Source organism: Zootoca vivipara, chromosome 7, assembly GCF_965207765.1.
Source record: "Zootoca vivipara chromosome 7, rZooViv2.hap1.1, whole genome shotgun sequence".
Classification (NCBI taxonomy): domain Eukaryota; kingdom Metazoa; phylum Chordata; class Lepidosauria; order Squamata; family Lacertidae; genus Zootoca; species Zootoca vivipara.
In genome coordinates this window covers 74,656,448-74,678,123 of record NC_142590.1, presented here as the reverse complement: position 1 = coordinate 74,678,123, position 21,676 = coordinate 74,656,448, and the positions used below count along the sequence as shown (strand labels likewise).

General features: G+C 43.2%; 1 protein-coding gene across 1 annotated transcript; it reads right to left on the bottom strand.

Moving 5' to 3' along the window:
* Positions 1 to 249: 249 nt before the first annotated feature.
* On the bottom strand, positions 250 to 8,625 carry FITM2 (fat storage inducing transmembrane protein 2). The gene is made up of 2 exons (XM_035123717.3): positions 8,252 to 8,625; positions 250 to 5,935 (listed from the first exon to the last, which is right to left on the bottom strand). Exons 1-2 carry the CDS (start codon positions 8,422 to 8,424, stop codon positions 5,320 to 5,322), a joined length of 789 nt encoding a protein of 262 aa, XP_034979608.1. The 5' UTR covers positions 8,425 to 8,625; the 3' UTR covers positions 250 to 5,319.
* Positions 8,626 to 21,676: the final 13,051 nt, after the last annotated feature.

Below are 21,676 nucleotides of genomic sequence, written 5' to 3'. Positions count from 1 at the left end.
GATCCCAAACCCAGTCAGTCAAAATTCCATATCCATCCAGAGTTGGGTTTTTCTAGTGCGGGGGGCATCTTCCGCTTAGCCCCCCCCCCCCCGAGTGTGAAACATGTCTCTTATAAGTGAATGTGCTACTTTGGCTGCATAAAGAGCAAGATCAAGAGAACGTGTTTGCTATTAGAATATGGGATATATTGGCAATCTCAAAACTTTTTTTACATTTCATAATTTCTGCACAAATGAAAATGACAGGAGTTACATTGAACTAACTTTATTGAGACAAGACAATGTTGTTTTTGCCCAGTATTGTCACGATTACACTTGCTCTGTTTCCATCATCCCATTCAAAATACATCAGTTCTTTTAATAGGAAAAAAAATCAGGTATCCACAACAAGGTCTTTAACATTTCAAATCCAGCCTTTTGCTTTGCCTAAGATGTCAAATCCTTCCATTCATGGGGCAGACTTATTTATACTTCAGTGGTTAAAAAGAATTATATCGTATTAAGTATCCCTCCTCCCACAAAGAAACAGGCCATTGGGCAGAAGATTCAGTGCCCTTGAATTCCAGAGATTGCTATTAGCATAATGCATAGTGTGAGCCAGCTGGAATTATCTGACTCAAATGCGAAGACACAAGAAAACAACCATTCAGCATTTCACCAGTCCACTGAATATTGTAGCTCCATACAAGACTAGGTGTGTGTTCACAAATCAGGCAGTTGTCTGCAAACCAAGAAAAAAGTGCTTGGTACCGGAGCACACATCCTTCCTCATGCCAGGTCTTCTACAATAATATTCCTTAAGAATACCAGCTATCACAAGGACATTTTGTCATACTCCCCCCCCCCCAAAAATTTATATTATGAGGATCAAAGCTGTAGGTAACATCAAGGGGTCAGCTGCCTGCCATGCTGTCCTATTGTTTTGGGATTGGAAACTGAACACTACCTCCAGTATAATGGTTACAATGCATGGATGGCTCTGGAAGCAACTCCCAGGCTCAGTACAAATGAAGATGTTTTGTTCATCTGAACTATCCAAGCAGCGTTATCTGTAGAGGGTGCGACAATAGTTGCAATTCACAGGAGAGTTTTGGGGGATGTTGCATTTTGTCCAAATGAGCAATTTTCACATGAATGCACCCAGATGAATCAGCATCATGCGGCTGCTGAAATGTTCACTAAAACTAGACCAAAGCTGGGCACTCTCAAAAATGCCTGGATAATTTAAATCCATGCATTTTGCTCGAAGAAGCAGTTAATCTCAACGTAATTCATTCTAACTTCCCCATAGCTTTTTGTTTTTTAAAACTATTTGAACCCCAGTGCTCCTCTCCAAACACTAACCACGTAACCTCCCTACCTCACGGCATGGCTCTTTTAATGATGCAATCGTGAATGTGTACATTTGCAAGTGCCGTAAATCCCAGTTACATCACTGGGGCCTAGTACCAAATTGTGGTTAGAATCAGAAGTACCGTAATTACTACTCATGACTACATACAAGCAAGCATGACCTTTCCAAAACCCATTTTTTCCTTTAAAGGTTTGCAATGGGCACTTGCTTAATACACTGTCAATAAGGCATCTATATATTATATATAGTATTATTTTTTAAATAATATTTTGTGCATGTTGTTAAAAGCTTAAAAAGCAATATGATCTACATCAGGCATAAGGAACTGGTGACCTCCAGATGTGGCTGGACTCCAACTTCCATCATCCCTGACCATTGGCCATGCTGGCTGAGGCTGACAGAACTAGTAGTCCAACATGCGGAAGGTCCCAAGTTCCCCATTCCTTACCTACATTTTAGGCATACAATGGCTGCATTTGGCCGATCGTTATTGTGGCTTAATACACCAACATGTGAATGGGGATTGTAAATGTGTGCGTAGCCCTTTTGTTCTTCCTTTCAGGGGAGCAAACAAGCACAAAATCTCCAGTTAACACTAAATTTCTTGTGCCATCCTAACAGTGAAACAATGGTTTAACCACTGTGGAACAAACCAGGGTATGATGCTGTGGTTTGAAGGCTGGTTCATATTTCAGCTTATTAAACCAGGTAAGATTCCCAAACCAGCAAATATTTGTCAATGTGAACCATGCAAAATTAGGATGCAGCCCACTCCTGAGGAATTCAATGGAAAAACCTCTAAATGGTTTTCATAGATCAGAACTATACAACGGCAGTTGTCAATAGGCTTTAAAAGCCAAACAAGCTGCATGCAGCCTCAACTCATGTCATATTCAGAATAGGTGCTTTGGCACAACAACTCAGAATGCAAGAATGTTTGTTTACTTCCAGGTCATGAATCTGCATCAAAGAACCTAAATTATGAGGTGCCCAGAGCTTTATAGAGAGTCAATGTCAACAGGACCACAAACCTGCTCTCCATTGAAGGCAGTAAAAAGACAAGAGAAAGCTGTTTGTGGCACAATCTGCTGGTTGAAATGCAGCAAAATGTTAGTTTCTATGCTTCTGATCCTTTACATGGAATGAAATCCTCCTAAATAAACATTTTTAATTGTATGATGAAGACCCTGCTTTAATGAAGAGGTGGCTAACCTGTAGCCCTCCACTGTTGGACTCAAAACTTCCATCAACCTCAGCCAGCAAGGCCAATTATCAAGGATGATGGGAGTTGGAGTCCAACTCATCTCAGGGGCCATAGGTTGGTCACTTCTGCTTAAAGCTAGTGGAGATAGAAGCAGTTTATTAAAGATAATGATAAATAATGAAGTTTGCTAGATAGTTCTGCTCATTGTCAATAGCTATTAAAGCAAATCTTCATATCTGAGCAGACAAGAAAATATGACATGAAGTGAATATGAATTCCAAATAATTCCTCCATGGAGGACAAAAGAGAACATAAACCACAAGAGGATTTTTTTTGCTGACTACCAACATTGATGCTGTGTGTAATGAAACTCAGCCACTCAACCTACAACGTTTAGCACATGCAGTCAGTAGAAAGTATGCACACAAATAAAATGCATGCACATAAATAATAGCAAGGAAATATATCAGTGCAGGCTGTCTTTTTAAAAAAATAATACAAATGCAAAACACTAAAACATTAATATTACATAAAAAATAAATGTAATCTTACAGCTTATAGAACTTTAACAAGATGCCAACAAAAGAAACAAATACTACTTGGGATTTGTTCTCACTTAGCACTTTTCTACCACCTACACGCTGCCTTGAACCAGCCTTAGGAGACTAATTTCCTTGAGTGGAAAGACAGCATGAACTTGGCTGCTAAACTGGTTATAGCAATAATGGTTGCCATGATTACACTGGCAGAGAAAAAGGGCTCCCACAGGCATGGAAATTGCCCTTCATGTATGTGTAAAGTCACATTTATTAATATTTGAATTATACTCTGTTGTTTGATCCAGGAGGATCCACAGGACAACTTAAAAATACAGTAAAGTGAGGCAGCTTCCATGTCCTCTAAATGACACATGCCATCAGATGGCCATTTCTGCAATCTCCCAATTCTCTCTGGGGGAATTGTAGTCATTTTATCTTAGTTAAGTCCAACTGCTAACTGTTAATTGTTTGCTACAGTTATTCATTAAAGTTATTCTTGATGGATACTCAAACAGCTGAGGATGACTCCAAACTGTTTTCATGCATGGGAATACTGTGGTATGTATCAACCCCAATCTGCCATTTGGAAAGTCATTTAAATTTGACATATTTGCAAGTCATCTCAACCCCACAGAAGTCATGGAGATGTACATTTGCATTCTACATTTCTTTCATGCAAGACATGCTAAAGGGATTTTGGATCTAAAAATCCAAATAAGCACCACTGGATTACTTCTGGAGTAACTTCCATCTAGCTATTCTTGCGGGTACTGTGAAAAAAGAAGGTACTTACAAAGTAAGTAAATTTGTTTAGGATTGTGCTGTTAGTGTAAGTATACCACCTTAAGTAGCTTAAACATCATATACTTAATATGAAGATTCAAACCACTTATTGAATATTCCACTGCAGGACTGTAGACTTTGGTCCAAAAGGATAGTAGACCTCTGGGTATTAATGTACAAAGCAGCAGCATTTGCTAAGATGCAAGTTTGTTTGTTTGTTTAAAAACGGAATTAAAAATAATTGCATTTATTCTTCAAAGCAGACAGCCAAGTCACAGAACTGAAGCAAGCAATGTAGTAAAAGTAGATTGTGTTTTAAAGTTAGTGTCATTGAAGGGTGGGGGACAGATAAACACCTACAAAATTTCATTTGAAGTAAGATCATTTATAATTTCCCCCCAATGCCAAGAAACAGCTGGTGGAATCAATATAAAAAGACCATTAGTCCCCATAAAAGAACAAACTGCCTTTCTGCTCCAAACTATGGACATCTTACAGCATTAAATAGATTAAGGCAGGAGGGAAGAATGTGAGTGCAGCAATCTTGCAGCCAACACCCTGCTTTACTAATATAAAGTGTGTTGCAATAATCAAGGATATTACATTGCTACTGTAGTAAATGTCAAGATACTCAAAGGCTTTTAATTACATGGAAAAAATAAGTTCCAACACAAAGGTTGGATTATGCAAGCTGTTTTGTCTAAAGAAAATGATCTGGAAATGCATTTTGTGGTAGTCTGAAACTGGAGACAAAAAGCATCTAACAGCTGGAATAGATGCTTATTCACAGAATTAAGAGTTGTTTTATAGCCACATTTCTGTATTGTTAATCTACAAGTGGCTCAAACTATCACTGACTCAGCATGGAGCCCTCCCTTACCCTAACATATTGGTTCAGGGAGCTACTTAACAGAAAGCTTCAAGCTATCTGCATCAAGCTATCCTTGACTTAGGGGCATAACAGCAATAACAACAAAAAATAAAATTGTGGTGTGCCATGACCAGGACAGGTCCAGGGAGCTCCATTAGCCAGTAATCTGCCCAAACCAACAATGGTTTCTCCCTTGCTGTTTGCTAATATTTTTCTAACAAGTTCTATTTTTTGTGTAGTGTAAGGTATTAGCTTCTTCCATAGCCAATGAACCAACCTTGAGAATGCATCCCCCTGCCCCACCAGTTAAAGGAATTTAGACTTCATTGCCAACACAATCATTAATGTTGTCATTGAATTAGTGAAAAAGGTTAACTGTCATATTATTAGTAGGACTCCAACAGCAGCCTTCTTTTATGAGGAAATAAATCCAAACCTCTACACAGAATCAAAAAATATTTTGTCCTCACCCCCTCCCTTTAAATATACTGAAAATAATTATTTTAAAAATTAGTTATCAAGCAAAGAATTTTCTTTAAAACAAAATCTGACTCATAGGCACTTTTTTTTATAGGCTACGGTTGGACTTTCGGGAACTCCAACTAGTTCTTTCCGGAGGAAGTCCAGGAGACAAAGGAGTTAGGTACCAGTACTTGTATGTTCCATACCAAGCCAAGAGACCCGCCAACGTGCCAAATAACTTTTGGGGAAAGTTATGGAAATACACAGCCGTGGTAAAAAACATCCACAACCACATCATGGTCAAGAAACTCAAGCCCAGGAAAAAGCCATTTACCACACTGTGCAATCTGGAGTTCTTGGAGATGTTCACAATGTGCAACACAGCCATCTCCTCTATAGTAATCAGGGCACAGTATGAGAGAAGGAAGGAGTGTCCAGAGATGTCAAAGCCATTCCAGAAGCCACCAGCTTTTAGGCACTGTATTTTGTTGGGATGTTCCTCCAGCGGTACATCAAAGGCCGCAGATTTGTAGCAGCTGCCTGTGAGGTTCTCAATGTACAGGAAGACCCCGGTGCATGAATACCAAATGGCAGTGCCAACCAGCAAAGCACTGAGACGTCGAACCACCACTGCAACGCTCCGGGTGACATGGTAGGTAGCAATGCCGATAAAAGGCAGCAGCAGACAAAGGGTCCAGGCCCAGGCAACTTTAACAAAATACCTGCCAGAGAAAAATTGAAAAGAAATATTCTAAGCTCCAGTGAGGAAAGAGAGATGCGCTCAGAGAAGTTACAAAATTATACCATCTGCATATTGCCAAATCCATCCTAGTTAATTCTCATAATCTTTTGGACAAGCCTTGTACCAAACACTTATGGATCCCCACACACAAGAGGCACTAAAGTAATGGCCAGGATCTGGTACAAGCCTTAAAAAACCCTTGAGTGGCCACAAAACTATCATATTTGATATAGGTGCAAGTCGTAAACAACCTCGAAAATCGAAGTGCCCTGTTTAATTTGAAAACTACCCATGGTTTTACTGCATATGTAGTGACTGTTGTGTTGTTGTTGTTGTTTTTGCTGTTGTTTTCCTTTGCTTTCTTTGGATGTTGCCATGGCCTTTGGCTAGCACAAAAAACCCAATAAAATTTATTTATTGAAATCTGAAAATTTAAAAATGAACTATTTCTCAGAAATTAAATTAGTTCATAGAATCATAGAGTTGGAAGAGACCACAAGGGCCATCCTGTCCAACCCCCTGCCAAGCAGGAAACACCATCAAAGCATTCTTGACATACGCCTGTCAAGCCTCTGCTTAAAGACCTCCAAAGAAGGAGACTCCACCACACTCCTTGGTAGCAAATTCCACTGCCGAACAGCTCTTACTGTCAGGAGGTTCTTCCTAATGTTTAGGTGGAATCTTCTTTCTTGAAGTTTGAATCCATTGCTCTGTGTCCGCTTCTCTGGAGCAGCAGAAAACAACCTTTCTCCCTCCTCTATATGACATCCTTTTATATATTTGAACATGGCTATCCTATCACCCCTTAACCTTCTCTTCTCCAGGCTAAGCCGTTCCTCATAAGGCATCATTTCCAGGCCTTTGACCATTTTGGTTGCCCTCTTCTGGACACGTTCCAGCTTGTCAGTATCCTTCCTGAACTGTGGTGCCCAGAGCTGGACACAGTACTCCAGGTGAGGTCTGACCAGAGCAGAATACAGTGGTACTATTACTTTCCTTGATCTAGATGCTATACTCCTATTGATGCAGCCCAGAATTGCATTGGCTTTTTTAGCTGTTGCATCACACTGTTGACTAATTAATGTCAAGTTTGTGGTCTACCAAGACTCCTAGATCCTTTTCACATGTACTGCTCTCAAGCCAGGTGTCTCCCATCCTGTATTTGTGCCTTTCATTTTTATATATTTTTTGCCCAAGTGTAGTACTTTACATCTCTCCTTGTTAAAATTCATCTTGTTTGCTTTGGCCCAGTTGTCTAATCTGTTAAGGTCATTTTGAAGTGTGATCCTGTCCTCTGGGGTATTAGCCACCCCTCCCAATTTGGTGTCATCTGCAAACTTGCTCAGGATGCCCTCAAGCCCATCATCCAAGTCATTGATAAAGATGTTGAATAAGACTGGGCCCAAGACAGAACCCTGTTCAAAGGAAGCTAAAGGTATCTAGGAGGAGCAAGCTGAGAAACAGATCAAGAATGACCTGCAGCAAGAGGGACATATGCAAGAGGGTCGAGCATCCCAGCTAATGCTTCTAAATTTGGGCTGGAGTTTAGTGGCAGAGCACATGCATGCAGAAGTTCCCAAGTTCAATCTGCACCATCTCTAGGTGGGGCTGGGAAAGACCCTTGTCTGAAACCTGGACAGTTACTGAAATGGAAACCCCTAGGCCCTCCAGATGTTGTTGGGCTACAACATCTGGAGGGCCAAAGTCCCCCCAGCCATGGATGCGCTAGATCAGGCATCCCCAAACTTCGGCCCTCCAGATGTTTTGGACTACAATTCCTATCATCCCTGACCACTGGTCCTGTTAGTTAGGGATCATGGGAGTTGTAGGCCAAAACATCTGGAGGGCCGCAGTTTGGGGGTGCCTGCACTAGATGGACTCTGCTTCCTAATGCACGTGGCTAGGAGAGAATCCACTACCATCATGAAAATTACTGGCTCCTGTCACACCTAGCAAGATAATCAGTTTATTCAAGACTGCTCGCTTTCTCGACATCTGGGATTAGGCAAGCAGTTACTGCATTTATTGTTTTTTGCTTCATTGCTGGCTACATTGCTACTGCCCTAAGCGGTATAAAATCAAACCCCAGTAAAGAAAAGCCGCTTTTTCTGACAGGGTCTCACCCTTATTTGCAGAAGGGCAACCACCTCCTCATGCAACAGCTCCTGATAACATACGCCCCCTGCCCTGCCCTCCCTTCAGATCCCCACCCCGCGGTTAAAGTGCCCCCGACGTCAAGCTGCCCCATCCTCTCAGCCCCGCCCCCTGTCAATGAACGCCCCCCCCATCCCCTCACATGTTAATCAGGTTGCGCTTGTTGCTCATGTAGGTCTCAGGCAGCGGCGCCCACTCCTTGATGACGGATCCGCCCAGCATGAGGCCCAGCAGCCCCAAAGGCATCGTCCTCCGCGCCGCGTCGCGCACCAGGTAAGGGCGCAAGAAGCTCGCGGAGCGGTCCATGTACTCCATCGCCAAGGCTCCGAGGACTCAACGCCGCGACAGAGGGCGGCCAGCCGGTGACCGCCGGCCAAGAGGACGTCTGGCCGACGTACTGCGTCACAGCCTCGCGTCGTTCGGCCCCGCCCCGCCGCAAGTCGGCCTGTCCTTTTCCCTCCCAACTGCGCAGGCGCCTTCTCGGGCTGCGCCTGCAGCTGCCTCACGCGCGCGGCGAAGTCCTCCTAACCGTCACTTTAGGCGCCTCCTGTCTGCGCCTGCGCAGGGCGTTGAATCTCCCTGGCCTGATTTCGGCACGCTTAGTTCACTGTTGTTAAGATTTAGGTGGAGGTTATTGTTGAGTAAGCGTGTATAGGAGGAGCAGGCTTCTCTAATAAATAAATGAATTGTAAAAAGGAAGAGGAGGAGAGGTTGCACTTTTAACATGCACAATTGCATGTGGCGCTGTGTGGGCAAAAGTGTTCGCTTTGCGCAGTTGCCTCACCCCTGCTGCCCACACTTGCTTAATGTTTGTGAGCGAAATCATGTAGCGAAATGACTGGCGGCAATCATTGTGTAGAAGGAGTGGTTTTTGTTGGTTGCAGGTTTCTTTTGCCCTGTCCCAGGGCTGCAAAATGTTGTAAGCCAAGTTGCAAAGTCCCAAAAGCTTCACTTTCTGAATTCCCCTTTTCCACACTACTCCTGACAGCTAGAAGACTCCTGTTCTCCTTTGCATCAACCTAATTGCCAACACGGATGGAGATGTTCAGTGCACAATTAATTGCGTGATAAGCTACACCTGTTGAATTTTCCTCCTCCCGTGTTGGCATCTGGCCACTCAACTGGACATTAACTACAGGGCATGAAGTCCTCGTGGATTGCTTCCTCAAAATGTTTGTTCAATGCGCTGTGGCTATGCAGAAGCAGATGCAACGTGGGGGAAATGTATTAGGAGTAAGATAGGAATGTCCCTGCCAAAATCAGTGGTGCATCCACACTTCAATGCATTTTGCAAATTTATAAATACCAAGCTAGAAAGAGCACAGAGCAGAATGACAAAAGTTGAAAAGGACACAGAATAATGTATGCATGCACACCAATTTTCCACAGAGGGGCAGCACATGATAGGGAGAAAAATCAGACCTTTTCTGTATTCAATGAAACAGTGTGTACTGCAGGCACAAATGTAATAGTAATTATCATTATTACAGGTGTAGCTTAGGGGAATGATTTTTTTAAAACAATAAAAACAAACTATTCTTCTTGTAAACTGCTTTTTACAATCAAGCGGTATATATATTAGTGTGTGGACAAGTGTGGTGTAGCTTCCTTTCTATTCTCCTGAAAAGTAATTACTTAATAGATGGAGGGGGTCTTAAAAAAGGTCATAGAGACAAAGACAAATGATATATACACCTTGGTGAGGCTCTGTAGTCATCATAACCCTACTTACCTGGAAGTAAGACCCACTGAATTCAATGGTACTTACTTCTGACTAGACTTGAGTACCCCTTCATGGATCAATGCCTTGTCGTGGCTTGAATAACTCAGAGAAGCTATGAGCTATGCCATGCAGGGCCACCCAAGATGGACAGGTCATAGTGGAGAGTTTTGACTAAACGTGATCCACCTGGAGAAGGAACTGGCAAGCCACTCCAGTATCCCTGCCAAGAAAACTCCATGGACAAAGACAACAGGCATATAAAAGTTATGACGCTGGAAGATGAGCCCCTCAGGTCGGAAGGCGTCCAACATGCTACTGAGGAAGAGCGGAGGACAAGTACAAGTAGATTCAGAGCTGATGAAGCGGCTGGGCCAAAGCCGAAAGGTCGCTCAGTCGCGGATATGCCTGGATGCGAAAGGAAAGTCCGACGAGATGGTTGGACAGTGTTATCGAAGCTACGACCAAACTGCGGGAGGCAGTGCAATACAGGAGTGCCTGGCGTTCTATGGTCCATGGGGTCACGAAGAGTCGGACACGACTAAACGACTAACAACAACAACAACAACAGACGTGAGTAAGATTGCAATGTAATGGCCATTTTTCTCCCCATGGAGATGTAGGGAAGAGTAATCTGCCTAATAAATAACTCTCAATTTACCCAACAGGTGGTCTGTCCATAGCTGCACAATGCTATTATATACAGCATTGCATCAAGATGAGTTCAGTTTGAGGAACTCAGGCAGTGTTTATTCAGCTGGAACAACTGATTTATTTAGCAAACCAGGTTCCGCCTTAGAATTTCCAGCAGAAAGACGAATCTTTGCAGAGGGTCTATCATTCAGTGCTATTAACAAAGTGAACAGAGTCTCTCCAACCTGGTGGCAAATTATACATTTCACACTAAGATGTGACAAATGAGGCTGTGTATACACCAACCCATTTGTAGCACAAATGTAGTTTTTCCTCAGTCCAGATCATTCATGCTCGTCCTTCTAGAACAGGCATCCCCAAACTATGGCCCTCCAGATGTTTTGGCCTACAACTCCCATGATCCCTCACTAACAGGACCAGTGGTCGGGGAAGATGGGAATTGTAGTCCAAAACATCTGGAGGGCCGAAGTTTGGGGGTGCCTGTTCTAGAAGATCCTGTTGTCCACAAGGGTGGGTGGGGTTGCTTGATACCCATTTGAAAACAGTCCCATTAGTTAGCTTATCCACAGCTTTTCCATCCTGCATATGCCCCAGGTGAATGAAGAAGGAAGTGGTGGTTGTGGCCTTCATATATGCCCATCCACCATGTCATTGGACAGGTGTGGACACCCCTCTGATGGCTGGAACTGCCTTCATCTGTTTTCAAATGGACACACTGCAGAGTAATGCAGAATCAATTTACAGTGAAATATAATTTGTACGCAGCCATATCTCGAACAGTTATATGCAAGGCTTTTTTTTCGGGGGGGGGGATGCAGGGGTACGCATACCCCTAAACATTTTGTGAATCTTAAGTTTGGCGTCATTGAGGGGCAGTATTTCAATATGAGTAGGAAAATGAGAGTACCTCTAAACATTTTTTTTTAAGCACTGGTTATATGCAAGGCTTTACTAATGTTAATAACAGCCTGAAACTGGGGTTTGGACAGTATATCTTTTTCCTTCTGCAACACATAATCAGTCCGACCACATGCATGTTTATGCATAAATATGTCCCACTGAGTCCCATGTGACTGCACAGGATTGCAGCCTTGGACACCGTGGAAGCTGTTGCTGTGTTCTCTATGGAATGAGAAAGACAAAGAAGCTGTCACCCTGTCCCTCTCCTCGATCCATCAATCTGGGCACCCCTCAGTTACCATACATATATTTACAAAGGATCAGTTTGTCCCTAGCTTCAGCACCTGTCTTCTAGAGAGAAGCTACTGCCAGAGAAAATGACAAATATATTTTTCAATAAAGTAACACCAACCTTGGCGGACTCGACTGATTGATTGTGGCAGCAGCAACTTCATTTTCTTTTCCTTCCTGTGAGAGTACAAGGGGAGAGTGTCATAATCCTGTGCACAGCTACGGTATGTGGGTGTAATCCCTACTCAGCTCAATGGTACTTTTGTTTGCATCCGTAGAGACAATGATTGCTAAACCATGAAGTTTGGGTTCTGTAATCCAGACTGGGCAGAAGCTGTGTGTTGTCATGGAGCTAATTGTTGCCACTTGACTTCTCCCCTTGCAAACCTAAACAGGCAAAGCTCAGTTCCTAGAGCCATGGTTGTTCCAGCCAGCTTTACAAAACCATAGTCGCTGAGCCAACAGTGCTTGTAAGACTAGTTTCAACAACATGTAATAAAGAGCAGTGAGAAATATGATGTCACACAAACACTGTTTTAGCACCTTCCTTGTGCAATGTAATTGAATAGGGTTAAGAAATGATAGGTCACTCACCTCCGTTTTCTTCTTCTGTATCTTCACATTTACATGAGGAAACAGAAGATGGTGCTATTCTACAAGTACCGTACATTAATTTTTGAGCTTGACAGAAATTACGACCCTCAAACCTTCATCCAAAATTTGTAACAAATTGGGAGGGAACCTTCCTCATGGCAAAACATCTGATTCTGGGAGAAGTCTAAAGTGATTTAACAAGACTAGCAGGTTTTTTTTCTAATGGAGTGCATGACTGCACTTGTTTAGATTTTATAGAAATTGCTGAAACTTGTGAGCTCCTGTGAACATCTAAAACAAAAAAAGACACAGTGTATGTACACAGGGTGCACCTTGCTTCCTGTTGTTGAACTTTTTTCAGATTTTGCACGAGAGTTCCATTCAGTGGGTTAGTCCAGTGCAATATAAAACCTATTCACACCCAGACAACACATAGGTACTTTATGTCAGTGAGGGGATGTTCAGAAGAAGTAGATTGTATATATTATGTTTATTCTGTTATATTTTTTCAAAGCACCTTAAAAGAACATGGGGTGTCCTGTTTTGACTGTGAGTGTGAGCCTGTGGGGCAAAGAAGTTCACTGGCAGGGGACAGGCCTGTCAAAAGCCAGGCAATCAAGCCAAGCTGGAGTTGCAGAACCTCAGAGAGCTCCAAGCAGGCAACTTACTGGTACTCAAAGGTGGCATATGTTCACATTACCACTTAGCCTGCACCCAATGTATTCACGCAACATTAGCCACAACAGTCACTGCACAGGTGCAAATGAGTATGCAAGCAGAGACGATATCTTAAAGAATAGGAGTTCAAGGAGGATTGCAGAGGTGATGAAACAAAAAAAAAGTTATGTGCGTTAGGTGAAGGCAATCCCTGCAAATGTGGTTTGAAATGCTGCTGGGCAAAATGACCTTGCTGTGCTTCAAGCAACTAAAGCGAATGCACCTGTGGTCTGGAGCCAAGCTGAGCCCTTATGCATCCCTAAGTAAACCTTCCAGGTTCTGTCTCTTTGCTGCAGAGTGGAATGCTTTAAAGAGGCAGCGCTGTGGCCTGCACTCTATTGCCCTTTCACACTGGTTCAGGGCATGTTTCCGGCACTTACAAGTGGGCTCTCTGTTTGCAGTGTGAAGCCCATGGGGTGAAGATACACAGCAAGACTCCTCGGTAAAATCGGGCTCAGAAGCTGCAGTCTCTGAAGGTCCTGGCCTCGAGGTGTCCCTGGTTTTGAGGGTGCAGGCTTGGGTTAGAGCCTTGGCCTGAAAGTCTACAACCCCTTGCTTTCCTGGCCCAATTTGTCCCCTGCCTTCTGTGTCAGTGGCCAGGTGGCTTGCCTGGACTTGGGGTCATAACATGGAGGAGGATGTCTTTCCGTCTGCTACTAAATTCATGGCTCCCTAGGAAAGCATCACCACATGTGCAAAGATGGTTGAATGGAATTCAGTAGGCTTTTAGGAGCAAGCAAGTTCTGGTGACATTAATAGGGGTGTATTGACTAACTTAAGTAATCGTACACCCTCCCTCTGAACCTATCCCCCTCCCCAAACACCCTCCATGGGTTAGCTTTGCAAATTTAATTTGGTCATTTGATTTCCTATTTCCCCAACGCTTTTCAGCCTCCAAAGTAATAAATACGGTATGCAATTTACTGGGGTTGTGTTTCCATCAATGAAATAAAGTATCTGCTGGTGCCTCAGCAGAATTTGTGGAGAGTGATTTTTCTCATTTAAACAGGCTGCCATATATAATAAATGTCTGGCTTGGAAAATTATTGGATATTGTAATAAATACAGGTACCTTACTAAGAGTCATGCAGAAATGCTTTCCCAGATATGATGTATTTGAGGACACCGCCTTTCCCCTCATGTTTGCATTTTTAAAAATATTTTTGCATCCTTCAGAAAACAAACTTGCAATCTTTAAGAGACACGCAGGCTTCCCTAACCCACTTGACAGGGAGCTGCCCTCCCTTACCCACAGTTCTGGCATCACCACTCTGTCTAGATTTTAAAAATAAATAAATGTTGGCTTCCAACATTTTGTGTCCACTGTTTACTGAAAAATATAGCAACCACCAGTCAGAATTACCACCACTAGTTCTGTCGCAAAAACAAAAATTTGTGTTTCCCAGGGCTTTGAATTTTTCTTTTACATTTTTTTCCTTTCATTTGTATCAGGAGTTGCATCCAGAACTTCTGCTTGATGATTTTCAGGGCGTGGACAGGATATAGAGAGTCCAGAAACTTGGCAAATATGGATTGTGAGCACAACCCAGCCAAAGTAAAGCATATTTCGTCCCATTGATTTCAGTGGGGGGGGGGAAATTAAGCACATGCTTAATTTTCTCTTTGAACTCAGTGGGACTTAATATGTGCATTATAAAGTTATGCATGTTTGTTCTGAAGTAACTTCCATGCATGGATCTTTCTCTGAAAGAAGTATGCATAGGACTGAAGGCTAAACAGCACTGAATTACCCCCCTTTAAATTATGAAACTAATGAACTGTTACTGCCACACAGTGATTCGGGACACACACACACACACACACACCGCTGCTTTCCCCCTTATGGCAACACCACTTATCACCCTCTTTGCTCCCAGGTAGCCATTGGAACAAACTGCAGGCAGGACTCCTGGTTTTGAATGGAGAGCCAAGCTCACTTCTTGTGTGGTGGCCACCTGCCAATTTAATTTACCCCAAATGCAATGTCCTGGCCCATATAGATTTCATAGACATCTATATGAAATCTATCTTTATTTTCATAGATCTGTGGGGCGAGGCACTGCATTTTGAGCAAATTTAACCTTGCTGACGCCTGATGTAGACTAATCTTCCCCAGTCCTCTGGCCACTGCTGAGTTTTCCAAACTGGCTGGCATATTGAGTGTAGCACCTTAACAGCATCATTTTTTAAGATTTTAAATACCGGTAGTTCAGCTGGAATATCATCACTTCCACTGGCCTTGTTATTAGCAGTGCTTTCTAAGGCCCATTTGACTTCACTCTCCAGGATGTCTGGCTCAAGGTCAGCAACCACACTACCTGGGGTGTACGAGACCTCCATATCTTTCTGGTATAATTCCTCTGTGTATTCTTGCCACCTCTTCTTGATGTCTTCTGCTTCTGTTAGGTCCTTTCCACTTTTGTCCTTTATTATGGTAATCTTTGTACGAAATGTTCCTTTCATGTCTCCAATTTTCTTGAACAGATCTCTGGTTTTTCCCATTCTGTTGTTTTCCTCTGTTTCTTTGCATTGCTCGTTTAAGAAGGCCCTCTTGTCTCTCCTTGCTATTTTTTGGAAATATGCATTCAATTTCCTGTATCTTTCACTATCTCCCTCACATTTTGCTTGCCTTCTCTCCCCCGCTATTTGTAAGGCCTCATTTGGACAGCGCGTGAAGCAATGTGGTGCTTCTGCACATGCGCATGCGCAAAGCGCGATTTAGAGCTTCTGCGCATGCACACAGGTTACAGACGCACCAAACCTGGAAGTAATGCATTCCGGGACTTCTGGGTTCGGCACGTCCGTAACCTGAAAAGACACAACATGGAGTGGACGTATCATGAAGTATGACTGTACCCAATTAGATGGCGCTATAGGGCTGGCTCAGATTAAAGCACCTTTTAATGTTTTACCAAATACAGGTTCCAGAAAACAGAGACTGGTAAATAGGGAATACATGAATGTGTTGTGCTCTGTGGATTATTTTTCAGGTTCTAAACAACTGGAAGATTGGGAGGGCTTTTTTTTTTTTTTTTGCCTTTTTGCCTCAGCAAGGAGTGCCAGAAAATGCTTCAAGGCTTCCAGCCAAATCCCCAGGTTTGCAGGATGGCTCTGTTCCCTGTGTAGCAACATATTTGCATGCTTGTGAGAGCAAGTTGCTTTTCCAGAGATCTCAGAGGTGCTGGGGCTTTGAACTCTACTTCAAAGCTGGGGGCTCAAATTAGATTTTTGTTTAAACTGAGAGGAATATGTAAATGTTTACAAGAGCTGGTCAACCCTTTCTGTCATTTCAAGATGGGTGAACAGAATTATTCATTGGGTTTTTATAAACCAACCCTACTGGGCAATCAACTTTGTTTAATTATTATTTATTATTTATTATCATTATTATTTAAAGAGTACCACAAATGACAAGAACTGTTACACAGGGTCTGCTAGTTGCATAAACAGCAGAGATCAAGGCGCACAAAATAAGGGGATATAGGTATTTGAAGGCCCATCCAGTCTAGTATCCTGTTGCCTCAGTGACTCAAAGTGCCGTTTACCAACTGGAATGACAACTACAACCGTTTCTGGACTGGGAGAGACTTGTGGCTGGCGTAGAACCCTCAAATCTGAACTCAAATCTGAATCCAAAGCACAGATCTTGGGATTGTGCTCATACAAAACTTGTGACATAACATCATCCCTCTGCAAGCTTCTTCACCTTCACTTTATTGACTCACTGAGGGACATTTGCATGGGCGTAGGCAGGGGGGCAGGAGGGGGCAATTGCCCCCCCTAGAAGCAAAAGGCTGAGGGACGCAGGCGTGGCAGCCCCAGGCTCCCGCTCCCGGCGCAAAGCTCCAGAGGCGCGCGGGGAGCATGAGCGGAGGAGCGCTAAGCAGGAGCGGGGAGCGTAAGCGGAGGAGGCAGCCACAGGCTTGCGTTCCCCGCGCGCCTCTGGAGCTTCGCGCCGGGAGCAGGAGCCTGGGGCCGCCTCCTCGGAAGAGCTGGGCGGCACAGGCAACGTAGCCCTGCCCACATTCCCACTGTGGCCCCTCCCCTCCCGCCCCTTGCCCCCGCCCCTTGCCCCCCCTAATTTTGATCCTGGGTACGCCCCTGGACATTTGCAAAGCAACACACTGCATTTTGCTTTACGTAGAAGACCTTAGAGGTGAGGAGAAAGGTGGAGACTGGGGGCTACTGCTTTTGACAGTCAGGAGCACACATCCTCTGTGACCCAGAAGTAGTTCCCTAAGAAGAAGTTAGTTGAGTAAAACTCATATTATTTCCCTAATAGTAAGCTATAAACATTTTTGCTGCCAATAACATAGTAATTATAATTTCAACATTCCCCCCCCAAAAAAAATACAGCTCTCCAGATAATTAAGTAACACCTTCAAGGGATTATCTTTGTTTTTAGCAGTGTTATTATTCTAGAAAAAGAGGTGCCGGAACACACATGAACGCCTTCTTGCTCTCTTACAATGGCAGTGGTGACCACCTGAGAGTGCCAGAACTGAGTTTTGGCAAGTTCCGGCTGAAAAAAGGCCTGGTTTTTAGGTGTTTGATTCTACACAATGTTATACTTCATAAACTGATTAGAGCATAAAATCAGGCAGGCTATGAATAGATGCATAAAGTGCATTTGTTTTTATGGGTTTATTTGAATGAATCTTATTTTGCTTTCTACAAACATAGGCTTACTTAAGATTGGTTTGGGGTCATGTCAGGCATACATGTGTTTTGCTTCATGACTTGTTGACTTCTATCTGTTTGCTCTTAGGGTTGTGTAATTTCTCCCATACATCATGTGCTCATGCTTCAGTATTGACATATTTACAGATAGGAACAAAAAGTGAAATCCTAATAGAACATCTTGGTAGTATGTTTGCAGATTTGACACAACACTCATTCAAACTGTGTTTTAAAAGCATAATTGCACAATTGGTGTTCTTTGGAAATTATGTTTAATTGCGGAAGATGCATTGCAAATGTGTAAGTAATAATAATACTTTGTGTAAGTAATAAAACACAGGTATAGAGCTTTCAGGTGCCCAAAGCACTTTATGTGTATTATCTAGCTATCATGCTTGCAACAACCCTCTAAGGTGCTATTATCTCCTATATTGCAGATGGGGAGAGAGATTGAAAGAGTGTGCCTTGCAGTGGCTGCCAACAGATGAGCAACTAGGTCATGATGAAGTATGAAGAAATATAATAATAGCAATAACAACAACAACAACAACAACAACCTTATTATTTATACACCATCCATCTGGCTGGGTTTCCCCAGCCACTCTGGGCAGCTAATTATTGAATCATGAGTCTATATATATATAAATGTAAAAAGGGCATGTGGGTGGGTGTCCACTTTTCACTGAAACCGCTTGACCGATTGTGTTCAAATTCAGACACAACGTCCCATGCGAATGTCTGAAGGATCTTAGAAAGTTTTCAAAGACAGATGCCACACCTCCACCAAGTGAAACCCCCCAAAACCCCTGTTCCAGAATGCACCAGTCAGCCGAAACCAGCGCCCTCTAGTGGTGGCTACACTGGTACTACACCTATAGAACCTTCCCCCTCAACAGCACCTCAGCTGCCGTTTACATACCAGGCCAAAGCCTTAACAGACTAGGCTGAATGGAGGTGCTGACTCGCCTGGGTGGGGGTTGGGGGGAGGAGGGGACGGGATAGGTCAGGACACAGTGGGGCCAATCACAGGAATGACCCGGGGGTTAGGGGAAGAGGGGCCATGTTACATCCTGGGATGGGACAGGTTGGGGGGAATCACAGGGAAAACCCGGGGTGGGGGGAGGAGGGGGCAAGATATGTCATGGATCGACACAGGGTGGTGGCAGTCACAGGGATTAGCCACGGCAACGCGTGGCAGGGCCAGCTAGTAGTATATAATTGGTTTAAAAAATTAAAAGGCAGATTTACTGATTAATCAATTTCAACTTACAATGAATCTACTACATTTTTTAAAAAAATAGGCTGACAGCTCTGGGTTTATTTATTTTCTACATCACCAGAAAATCACTGACACAAAATATACTGGTTCCATATCTTCCAGATATCCTAAACTGCATTTTTTCAGTAGCCAAAAGTGTGTGTGTGTATTCTTCCCAGCTGTGTACAAATGATGAAAGCAGAGGGCGTCGATCTTATGGCAATGCCGGCATAGAAAGGATGATGTCATGTCTGCAAAGTACCAGACACCAGAAGCACTTTGGGGTTCGCCAGAAAAGGATGCTGGGTCTTTGACTGCAATCCTATGCATAATTTCTTGGAAGTCACACTGAATAAAATAGGACTTATTTGCTTCAAGTAAACATTCATAGGACTGGGCTGTTTGCCACATTTCAAGGGCTACAGGGCAGAAGCTTAAGTCATGGAAACAAAACGTTTCCTCGAGCAAGACCTGCAATAAGAGGCAAGGGCCACTTCATACATGAAAGGCACACTTACTTTCTTTTCAATCATACGTGTGAGCATATGACCAACTGGAGAAAAATTAGAGTTGACTGGATGCTACAGATCAAGAGAAGGTTATTTGCATGACTGCATTGGCTTGAAAAACTTGCATTCAAGTCATTGAAATAGCTGCCAGCCTGCCAGCTGTCTCTGTGTACTTCTGTATCACTTTCTCTATGTGCATCCATTTATTTACCAAAGTGTCTTCCTGACTGTTTTTCCTGGTTCACAGTATTCTTGTTGACTGCCTCTTAATTGACTTTTAATTGGATTTGATTATACTGCCATAGGGTTGTTGTTATTGTTTTTTGGGGGGGGGGTGTCAGTATGGAATATATCTGTGGGTCTCTTCCAGGCCTGTGATTCCGTCCCAATGAGACTTAGAATCTAGTAGAAATGGCCACTGAACCAACCAGACAGTTTCCTTGTAAGATAATGTCCTTAGCGGGTCAGTGAAGTACAGTAGGATCGCAACTTGCATATGTTTAACTTGTGTGATCATAGCTTTACATGCTTGGCGGCCAGCCCTCTGATATTGCACAAATTAGACACACGCAAGGCGGAAAGCTTAAAAGCACTTTCCACATTGGGTTTTTCTGCTGCAGAAAGAACTTCTAAGCTCTCTGCCTTGCTTACCAGGCTTCGGGAAGGTCTCACGTGGGACCGGGAGCCTTCATGAAATTTTGCGCTGGCTCCAGAAGCTAAGGTTGACTTTACATACTGGAACATAACCCCCATGCAAGATGCAATCCTACTGAATTGCCAGTTACATGTTCAAAGAGGTTGCCCTGTTGCCTTAGAGACAATTGGGCAGACCTTTTTGCACCTCACCTGGCTGAATGTAAAGTCAGGTCGGAGACCAATATGCCAATAGAGAATGCCTGTGTGAGTTTTGGCTGATGCTGGAAGCTGGAGACAGAGGCACATTTACAACACTATTAGTCGGCCCATGCTTCTCTGAAGTTTTAAAAGGAGGAAGAATGGCCACTAAGTATCTGCATGGCACTACTGTACTGTTTTGCAAAGGAACAAAATATAAAGAATTGTTTCTACAGTACAAGTGAGGGAAGGCCATTGTAGCTAGAGAAAGTAAATTTTGCAGCTTGAGTGTGATATACAAATGTAGCAAAGGTCAAAGGGCATTGCCTGGCATGATGTGACTCTTCAGTGGCTGAGATAATATTAATAATAATAATTATAATAATAAAAAAATTATTTATACCTGCCCCATGTGGCTATGTGGCTGGGTTTTCCCAGTCACTCTAGGAGGCTTCCAGCAGAATATTAAAATAAAATGATTCATCCAGTATTAAAAGCTGCCTTCAGATGTCTTCTAAAAGTCCGATAGTTGTTTATTTCTTTGACATCTGATGAGAGGCTGTTCCACAGGGTGGGTGCCACTACCGAGAAGGCCCTTTGCCTGGTTCCCTGTAACCTCACTTCTCGCAGGGAGAGAACCGCCAGAACGCCCTTGGCGCTGGATCTCAATGTCCGGGCAGAACAATGGGGGTGGAGATGCTCCTTCAGGTACCTGGTTGTCTAGGGCAAAGGAACTTTAGAAATACAGAGAAACCTGCATGGTTGCTGACAGGAGCCAAAAGAGAAACAATTATAGCAAGCGCATAACTGTGAAAGAGCATCCCCCACTACACAAAAAAACCCTGCTTCTGAACTGGTGCCCGCGGGTCACCAGAAAGAAATTGAGCAAATTAATTATACAGCGGTCACAGCGCAAGCTGAGGCACACTTCCTTTCAAGCATGAAAATTGCAGGTTAAAGGCTGCCAGGGTGTCCTGATTTCACTTTGTTGAGTCTGTGTTGGGAAACCAAACTAGCCTTTGATCAGGAAGGTACAAAGCAGGCAGCTAATGCTGCAGAGTATTCTAGGCATGACTTCTCAAATGCTTTGCTGAGCTTTCTTACTAAGCCACTGCCTATAAGAGTCATGGTTTGGGTGCAGTCAATGAAATAATCTATTAATATTTTTGTCTGTGTACTATAATGCTATGTAAAGGGAGAGAAATGCAGGGGAAGTTTTGAGGTCAGCTGACGGCCATCTTTAGATAGTTTTGTGTAAAAAAAGTTGGGGTCCGTTTTTTTTGTTTTTTGTTTAAATGTTTGGAATGATTCACAAGCTGGTGGTTTCTTATTTTGAACTTGTTAGATTCTTCTCTTATTGACAGAATGAATAAACTCCAAACTTGGTGGACTCAAAAAAATAAACAGCAA